Source organism: Daucus carota, chromosome 5 (genome assembly GCF_001625215.2).
Source record: "Daucus carota subsp. sativus chromosome 5, DH1 v3.0, whole genome shotgun sequence".
NCBI lineage: Eukaryota > Viridiplantae > Streptophyta > Magnoliopsida > Apiales > Apiaceae > Daucus > Daucus carota.
The window spans coordinates 38,722,542-38,732,970 of record NC_030385.2 but is presented as its reverse complement, the minus strand read 5'-3'; the positions used below and the strand labels follow the sequence as shown (position 1 = coordinate 38,732,970).

Below are 10,429 nucleotides of genomic sequence, written 5' to 3'. Positions count from 1 at the left end.
ATGTGCACTGTTCAGAGAATTTGGAAAAGATCAAAAGAGAACATAGCCGATGGAGTTGTTAATGTATCTCATCGAAAAACAAAAAATTGTGGACGTAAGCGCATACACATTGATTCAGAGCAGTTTCGAAAGATACCACTCCGACAAAGAACAACTGGCGGGCTGCAGCCAGTGCTATGAAAGTTAGTCCATCACTAATTTATAGCAACTTCAGGTATGGAAATATCAAAAGACATACTAATCCACTAAACCCTGTTCTAACAGATAAAAACAAGAAGGCTAGAGTACAATTTTGTTTATCCATGCTTGAAGAAGACAGTTTACCTCATGATCCAACATTCAAGAGTATGGAGAATGTCATTCACATTGATGAGAAGTGGTTTAACATGACAAGGAAAAATGAGAAATATTATCTTTTGCCAAATGAGGAGGATCCCTACCGCACATGCAAAAGTAAAAATTTTGTGACAAAAGTAATGTTACTTGCTGCTATAGCTCGCCCACGTTTTGATGTTGAAGGGAAGGAAATATTTTCGGGAAAGATTGGCATATTTCCATTTATCACCAAGTTACCGGCGAAAAGAAGCAGTGTCAATAGGGCTGCAGGGACCATGGAAACTAAAGCTATGACTTCGGTGAAAAGAGAAATAGTAAGGTCAGTTCTTATCAATAATGTGGTGCCAGTTATCTTAGAAAAATGGCCAAGGGAGGATGCTAACTCTATTATCTATATTCAACAAGATAATGCAAAAACTCACATCGATTTTAATGATAAAGAGTTTTGTGAAGCAGTGTAGCAAAGTGGTCTTGACATCAAAATAAGATGCCAGCCAGCAAATTCTCCTGATTTGAACGTGTTGGACCTTGATTTTTTGAGGGCCATTGATTCTTTGAAGTACCAGGAAGCTCCAAGAACAACTGAGGAGCTTGTTTGTGCAGTTGAAAAAGCTTACCAAATTTTTTCAAGTGGATTGTCTAATAGGATTTTTCTAACTCTACAATCATGCATGAAGGCTATAATGGAGGTTAGGGGTTGCAATAATTATAAAATCCCACACATGAAAAAATTTGTTTTGGAGAGATATGACCAATTACCTAGTCAACTAAAATGTGATGCAAAGTTGTACAAAGATGTCATGATGGATCTAATTTTTGAGATGTAATCAATATTTGGTGGAAATTTTATTTTTGTGTTAGAGTATTTTTATTTTCCAAATTTAAATATTAAATATGTTTTGTTATATTGAGTTGTATAATAGGTTAATTTTAAAAATAATAAAATGGATACAAAAGTGTTCAAAAAATATTTGATTTAATTAACAAGTCGTGTGCATATAAAAATATAAAGTTTATATTCATACAATATAGTTCAACTAATTCATTATATATATTTTGCTAGTAAATTATGCTCACTTTATCAATTTTTGTGTAATCAAAATATTACACTTTACCTCATATATTATGTATATAAAAAAAATATTAAAAGAGATGTATAATATGGATACAAAAGTGCTCAAAAAATATTTGATTTAATTAACAAGTCGTGTACATATAAAAATATTAGAAGAAGTACATAGTGCTACAAATGATAAAAAATTGGTATTTCGTTAAATATAAAAATTATATTTAATTAACATATTTTTATAATTCATTATTTATATTTTGACATTAAAATATTAGGATCGGTACATAGTGTTATTTTTGTTGGTGAAATATGAATATTATAATAAATCTGTATTTGTTATAATTGTCATATTAAAACTATATCGATATTAATATTATTTTATTATTATTTTTTGTTAGACATTTTTTTAAAGTGAAAGAATATAATAAAATCAAGACAATGAATTAAAAATTAAAAATAAAACAAACAACTCAACCAAACAATGCATTTTAACATGTATCTAAAATAAATATTTCAAAACAAATATTAAACCATCACTTTTTTTTTTAGAGAAATGCAATAGGAAAATAAATCTGGGACATTTCAGATACAACTCTGTTAAGATCCAATGGATGCATGTTGAGATCAAACCCTTGTTTGTCTTCTGCTTTCTTATCTTGTAAGCTATCCATAAACTTTGACTCTGCTTTAACGTCTTCTCCAGATATAAAATGATATAAACTCAGCATATATATGGTTGACATAAGCATCACTTCCTCCTTTGCCTGTCAGATTTTTCTTAACTTGTATTTGATTACCACTTGCATCTTCACTTTGGTTGATCATACACTTATCATGAGAATATATATATATATATATATATATATATATATATATATATATATATATATATATATATATATATTTCGTAATAAAACTGTAAAGTATAAATATTTTAAGAGAATGTTTTTGTGGAGAAGAAAAGATTGTACACAATGAAAGAATGATAAGAAGTGAAGAAGAAACAGTGATATAAATACAAGATGAGATTCATCATTAAAGGAGGAGACGTTTAAGTTATTCTAGATGCATGAATACGTGATAATCAGAAAAATAAATAAGGGCAGTATGGGAAGATTTTTGTTGACCTACTCTTGAAAACTGAGAGCGACCTATATTTTCAAAAAAACAAAACCTTCTGAAGCGTCCTTTAAAACAAAACAGAGGGAGTATAATTTAGTGTAAGTGCTCGTTTGGTTGCCTCTCCAATACCCAGGAATTTCAAGTATTTTCAACTTCCTAGGAAGTAACTATAGATAAAATTGTTTGGTTGACAAAAATAAGGGAAGAGCAACTTCCATGGAAGTATGAATACCCATGATTTGTAGGAAGTTATCACCCCACCCTTGGTCATTGGAAAATCCCATGATTTTAAATTCCACTGTAACAACCAAACAATTTTTTTCACTCCTATATATTTTAATTACCAGGAAATTACTACTTCCCATAGAAAGTTAATTCCCGGATGCAACCAAACAAGCACTAAGTTTCTAAATTAGTCAAGATTTTAAATTACCTTACAAATATGTTATTATTTAATTAAGATTTTAAGTTATTATATAAAATAAAAATTATTTTAATTCATTAAGATAAGATATTCAAAAGCTGATTTGTTTAGCATTTCAAAATATGATGAACTAGTTGAGAAGCCGCGCGTTGCGGCGGGCTGTAAAAATTATATTAATGATTCAATATTAATATTTGTAGAATGTAATAATTTTGTGGCTGTCTATAAAAAGTATGTTAATGATTAAAAATTAATATTTGTAGGATAAAATAAATTTTATATTATAAAAATCTTGATGTAATACTAATACTAATATATAAAATTGCAAAATTGGACTATAATTTATGTTGAAAAAATGAAAATAAATTTATACATGTAATTAACAATTTAAAGCACGACGAATCCTAATTTTATTTGTGTTTTATTTTGAAAATTAATCATGTTCTTATAGTGTCACATTCCTCTAATTTTTTTGGATTGATTGTGCACAAAAACATCTAACTTAAATCCGTGAGATAGCGGTCTATAACTACCCATGCTTGTAAGGATATTTATTTTTTTAATACTGTATGAACAGTCTTCACTTAAAAATTGCTTGAACGGAGCAAACAGATAATGCATAAACCTTTTCTTGTGTATAATGTAAATCATATAAAAATTAACAACAACAAACATGTCCGATAAACAAAACAAATATTATTAAAGAATAACCAACAAATATACATCACTAATAGTTAATTTATTGATATCATCTATCAATATCATGTCAAGATTATATTCTTCTCCCGTGTTTGGATTTGTCGACTTCCACATAGCGGTCTATAACTACATTTGCTTGCAACAACATTTGCTTAAAAATTGCTTGTAACGGAGCAAACAGATAATGCATAAACATTTTCCTGTGTACAATGTAAATCATATAAAAATTAACAACAACAAACATGTCCGATGAACAAAACAAATATTATAAAAGAATAACCAACAAATATACATCACTAATAGTTAATTTATTGATATCATCTATCAATATCATGTCAAGACTATATTCTTCTCTCGTATTTGGATTTGTCGACTTCCACATAGCGGTCTATAACTACCTTTGCTTGCAACAACCTTTGCTTAGAAATTGCTTGTAACGGAGCAAACAGATAATGCATAAACCTTTTCCTGTGTACAATGTAAATCATATAAAAATTAACAACAAACATGTCCGATGAACAAAACAAATATTATAAAAGAATAACCAACAAATATACATCACTAATAGTTAATTTATTGATATCATCTATCAATATCATGTCAAGACTATATTCTTCTCCCGTGTTTGGATTTGTCGACTTCCACATAGCGGTCTATAACTACCTTTGCTTGCAACAACCTTTATTTTTTTTAATATCGTATAAACAGCCTTCACTTATCGTTGCAGAAGAACGACACCACTGAGAGAGGTATGATTGTGGTATTGAGAGAGAGTAGGTTGTGTTTAGATGATCCAAAACCCTACAACCTATAGGGGTATTTATAGGTTGTGTAGGGGTATGCATTATCTGTTTGCTCCGTTACAAGCAATTTCTAAGCAAAGGTTGTTGCAAGCAAAGGTAGTTATAGACCGCTATGTGGAAGTCGACAAATCCAAATACGGGAGAAGAATATAGTCTTGACATGATATTGATAGATGATATCAATAAATTAACTATTAGTGATGTATATTTGTTGGTTATTCTTTTATAATATTTGTTTTGTTCATCGGACATGTTTGTTGTTGTTAATTTTTATATGATTTACATTGTACACAGGAAAATGTTTATGCATTATCTGTTTGCTCCGTTACAAGCAATTTTTAAGCAAAGGTTGTTGCAAGCAAATGTAGTTATAGACCGCTATGTGGAAGTCGACAAATCCAAACACGGGAGAAGAATATAGTCTTGACATGATATTGATAGATGATATCAATAAATTAACTATTAGTGATGTATATAGAAACAAAAGCAGATTAAAATTTTCAAAGCTACTATATTCCATAAAAAAAATCAGATTCTGAAACTTGCTTCTAATATATCCGAAACTAAAATCGCTTTTACTTTATATAGAAACAAAATCAGATTAAAACTTAGAAGTTACTATATTCCATAAATAATCTAAAACAAAATAAGATTCTAAAACTTGCTTCTAATATACCCGAAACTATAAAAGGTAGTTCTAATTTTTGATATTTTTCATCCAAAAATTCCAGAACATTAGAAAAATAGAACGGAGCGATGTGAGAGGCGCCACCTACACGCCCCTCGCTTCTCCTTTATATAAGTATATTGATGATTGATTGATTTTAAATTATTGGGGATTTTAAATTTTTAATTATTATTATTCAATAAATAAACATGCACATACAATATATTCAAGACAATTAATCTCCGAAATAAACAAGACACACCAAACAAAACAAAAGTAAAAAGAAGGAAACTGCTGCTCGAGTCCACTTCGCCTCCTCTTTCCACATCTCTCTCTCACATATTCTTCTTCGCACTTTTCCGGCTCCCCTCCCCTGTCCACACACACACACATCTCCTGTACGTATACATCTCGACAATACATACAAAATTAACAAGCACAAGTTGCAGCAACGAAGATGTATAAGAACCAGCTGCAAGAGCTGGCGCAACGAAGCTGCTTCAACCTCCCTTCCTACACTTCCATTCGAGAAGGTCCGGACCACGCGCCGAGATTCAAGGCCGTCGTTAACTTTAACGGCGAGATGTTTGATAGTCCCAACTACTGTTCTACTCTCCGTCAGGCTGAGCACGCGGCTGCGGAGGTGGCGCTTAGTTCTCTCTCCACGCGCGGGCCGTCGCCGTCACTCGCCGCCAGGATTCTAGTAAGTTGTGTTTGCTCCGTTTGGGTTCCGTTAAGTTGTCGCCGTTTTGTGTGCTTTTTGGTAATGTGTGGCTTATCTGGCCGTGTCTGAATATGTGTTTGAAATGACTATATTGCCCCAGCTGTTTTTGGTGTGGAAATACGTAGTATTTTGTTTTGAATCTATAATTTTTCATATAATTTTTTAAATGAATGAATTTTAGCTGTTTTAGTGGCTTGCTTGGTTTCAGCATAATGCTATCGGCAGTTTTTGATTACCTAGTTTTGATAATAGTGTGCATTTAATTATTTTAATTTTTACCAGGTAAATTATCTGTTTTATTTCGAAATATCTGACTTGGTTAATTTTGTCTCTTTATTTTTGAACTTTGTTTGTGAAATTGAATCTGGTTCGTGGCAGGATTATATTAAATGTTGTCACAATTCGGTTGCTCTATTATATTGGCAAAAACATTTGGACTTACTGGGACCAAGTCAATTCATGTGCTTAACTTTAGTTATATGTTTACAGTATTTTTGGTTTTGTCTGTCAATGGTAAAAACATTTGGACTTAGTTGGACTTAGTTGGACCGAATCAATCTAATCTATATGTTCTTGCCTTTATAAATATACATTTGTCATATTTTGGTTCCTGTCTGTAAACGGTAACAAAAACAACTTGGACCTGGTGGGACAAAGTAAATTTATGTACATTATGATGCAGTTAAACGTGTTTGTGGATGTGTGAAAAGATTGTAGTATTTGAAATATATAATATTTTACCAATTGTTGCGTAATTGGTAGATAGGTATGAATGCATTGAGATATCTTGGTTGTTGGGCTAAGCTTTACTTGACTGTATCAATATTTTATTGAAAAGATAATGGTTGAATTTTACTATGCATATTGGATGCCTAAACAAAGTAGCAGTAGTAATATTATTGATCAGATAGTGGGACGTTTTAACTATGCATAAATATAGAGTAATAGTCTTGTCTCCCTCAATTGAATGTAGCTTTAATGATGCATGTGCCTGCTCATTCATTGCTAACTGAATTAATGGGTGCAACTGATGTGACATTTACACTATCTTCATTTGGTTAACCTAAACCATATAATATAGAGTACATAATGTTGCTTGTCCCTAAAAGAAAAATAATTGGGTTGTTCAAAATGCTTCATAAGTGGACTTTTAGTGGTTGACTGGTGTGAAATGTTCTGCAATTTGGTCAACTGACATGTTCCCTTCATGATCCTTCCTTTCATACATGGGTTTTCGAAGATTTGCCCATCGTATGCAAGTCTTTCACTCTGTCCTGATCTGTGGATGGTAAACGTTGTTCAGAAGTCAGTTTAACGGCTCTAATAAAGTTCAAGTATCTTAAACATGACTAAAATAGTTTACTGATTCTACAGAGTAGAATAACTGAGTAAATGCCAACAACCCTTTTTGATCATGAAGTAATACATACATGTGCTCAGGTTTAGACCATACAACATCGTGTGGGATTGTAGAGTGTTGAACAATTTTTATTTACCATGATTGTACATGTTGACATGGATATACATCTTTGGAACCTGTTATGTGACAGTAATGCTATGCACCCCAAAATTCTGTCCCAGATTTTCCTCCCCACTGATGTGGCGCGGGGGGGGGGGGGGGGGGGGGCATTATTAGTAACGCTAGTGAAACCAATCATACATTGCCAACTAAGATTTGGGAACAATTTTTGGGTGCCTAGCATTTTCCTTTTGATAATATTACATCATAAATAAATGTTGCTACATTCTACATTAATAGATGTTGCTACTTAAGTACTTAATTTTTTTACCCCTTTTCAGAAGACACTACTTTAATTCCCTTCAGTAGAATAAGTGCCCAACATTCCTTTTCTGTTCACAAAGGAATACATATTTTTCCTTGGTTTAAACGATACTGCATATCATAGTGTGTAAATGTGTAGCACAGGGTTTACATGTTTGGTAGTTACCATGCAACAATTATGAATAAGAATTCTACGGTAATAAATGTTACTATACAATTCTTTCGATTTTCTACCTCTTGCAGAAGACATTTAAGTCCCTTCAGTTCAATTATTTCCTCTTTTTTTTGAACATCTAGAAGATGTGTAGCATCCTTGAGAAGCATCAGACATCATACAACATTCTTTTTTAGGTGTGGTTTTACCATTACGATCTGCCTAACTTGTCATAAGCGTCTGTCATAAGCTTCATTCTTGTTATGGAATATTCAATTAAACGTATGTTTTTTTCGTAAACATTAGTTGTTTTTTCGATGTATTTTTCTCCTTGTTTGCTGTTTCATATCCCCTCTATTTTGTTTGACACGTGCAGCCTTACAATGCTAACGTCTGAAGATCTAGCATATGCCCTATGCTGGTCTTTTGAGTTGCATCCACCCATCTACCTCCATGCAGCACAGGTGTTTACTTGATCAATTAGATCATATAGAACAATTTAACCTAACCTTGAAAGATAATGTTTCATCATTGATTTAATTTTGTACCCGCTTAAGCCATCTCTGTGGGCACATAATATTAAAGTGTTATGTATAGTCCACATATACTGTAAAGCTACTTTGAAACTGTTGATATGGCTGCGTTTCTAAGTTAGACTATTATTTACTGTGCTTAGGATGAAACTGGAGTTTACAAGAATCTCTTACAGGAGATTGCACAAAGAGTTGGTGCCCCATTGCCACAGTACAGAACTTTCAGATTAGGAATGGGACACTAACCTGTCTTCACAGGAATTGTTGAACTTGCTGATATTTTGTTTCATGGAGAACCCGCAAAGAACAAGAAGCAGGCGGAAAAAAATGCAGCTTTGGCAGCTTGGTCGTCTCTAAAACAATGTGAGTAACTGGTAAAGATTATACTGTGATGATAAATAATCACACAATCTAGCGTTTGCGGGTTTGGATTGTGTTTAGTTGTTCATTTCGTCAGACTGAATGAGTTATAACTTTCGGTACTGAAAATATGTATATGTTTTTGGAAGTTTGTGTTAATGATCTGTGTTGCTTGGATTGGGATTGAAGTTCCAGACACGGACTGACTCTGACACTGGACATGTTAGAATAAGTATGGTCATCATTTCAACGTGACATAGAATAAGTGTCGACGAGTAGGTTTTTTAAGGTTCCAAGGATGTATTTTGGTTGTTTAGTCTTTTGGCTGGGCAGCTGAAAGCTAGACTGAATAGGATTTCCTTTCTGCCCCCTTATAGCAGTTTGTTATGCAGTATTGGAAGCATATCCAGGCTTGTCACACAACCTTGTTTCTGATAGACATTAAACAATATACTACATCAACTGCTTTAGATAATTAAACATCTGTGTGAAAGCTTAATTTGAAAAAAAACAATTGTCTCAAGGGTTTAATATACTTTCGGTGCACGTGTGATGTTCTTTAGCTAGTTGATGAATAGTGAATCGCTTCGTACATCCTCTTTTGATCTTCATAGCTTGGCTTATTCTTTCATCTTAATATATCTAGTCTTTAATTTTTATTTTTTTTGCTAAATATATCTAGTCTTTAAGTCATTTCAATATACAACTTTAGTTGGGATTGACATAATAATTTGTTTGATTTTTCATGCAGTGGCAAAACAGGATGCTACTCTATCATCTGAATCAGAAAATAGTGACGAGCAGGAACAGATCAGAATATCTCGTGCATTGCTAAATTATAAATTAAAAGAAAATATGGGCACTACAAGCTCTACTGGAGTACCTGTTCCATTTCAAAAGAAATTTCCAGTTCTTTACCCTAGGGCTTCAAGTCCACATCCTCCATCATCAGCGACCACATCAAGAATATTGAGTTTAATCGGCCAGAAGACAATTCCCCAAAACAGACCCGCTTCTTCAGCATCTGTAGACTGTCACTCACAACAATCCCAGCGTCAATCTCCAGAAATCCATGCCAGCTCTCAGATTTTTCGTAGTGCAGGTGCAGCCCCTTATGTTCCGTACAGACAGTTCAGGACACCATATCATGGTATGGCTCAACCAGTTATAATGAGAACAGCAGTGCCTGCTTATGCTTCCCCGCCGCTTCCAACCCCCCTAGTGCATCCACCCCATATGATACAGCCCCGAGGCATGCAAATCGCTCCACCAGTCCACATAAGGCAGTCTGTGGTGGCATTTGCTGCTCCACCAGTGGGGAAAGTAGATCATCAAATTGTTGCTGCTCCAGCCCTGCCAAACCACTCAAAGTCTCGCGTTGAGGAGATGGAAAGTGTAGCTGAAAATCGTGTTAAAGAATCCAATGTCACGAAGAACTTGGAACGGCTGCAAATTTAATGGTGGTCGGGGATATTCTATCTCCAGCAATCCAGCTTTACGGCTTCCCATTACATCTGCTATGTTTTTTCCTACCACCCTAGGCTTGATTTTTCTTCTACAGTATCAACATTTTTGGCAAATCAGAGTGGCATGCTCCTAGTAGCTTACTGTAACAGTGTAACTCATAATCATATGTGTGGCCATGCTTATATTATTTTTCCTGTCTGAACCATTTGTCGAAAATTATATAAATAAAAAATAAACAGCGTTCCCTTATTCAATGGATATAAAGCAAGAAAAAGTAAAAGATAACAT

The 10,429-nt window shown here is 33.3% G+C and overlaps 1 protein-coding gene across 1 annotated transcript; it reads left to right on the top strand.

The window, feature by feature from the left end:
• Positions 1-5,557: 5,557 nt before the first annotated feature.
• On the top strand, positions 5,558-10,132 carry LOC108221732 (double-stranded RNA-binding protein 2). Its single transcript, XM_017395590.2, is given in 3 exon segments — positions 5,558-5,823; positions 8,458-8,677; positions 9,426-10,132. Coding segments are annotated over 3 exon segments (1,173 nt in total). The 5' UTR covers positions 5,558-5,577.
• Positions 10,133-10,429: the final 297 nt, after the last annotated feature.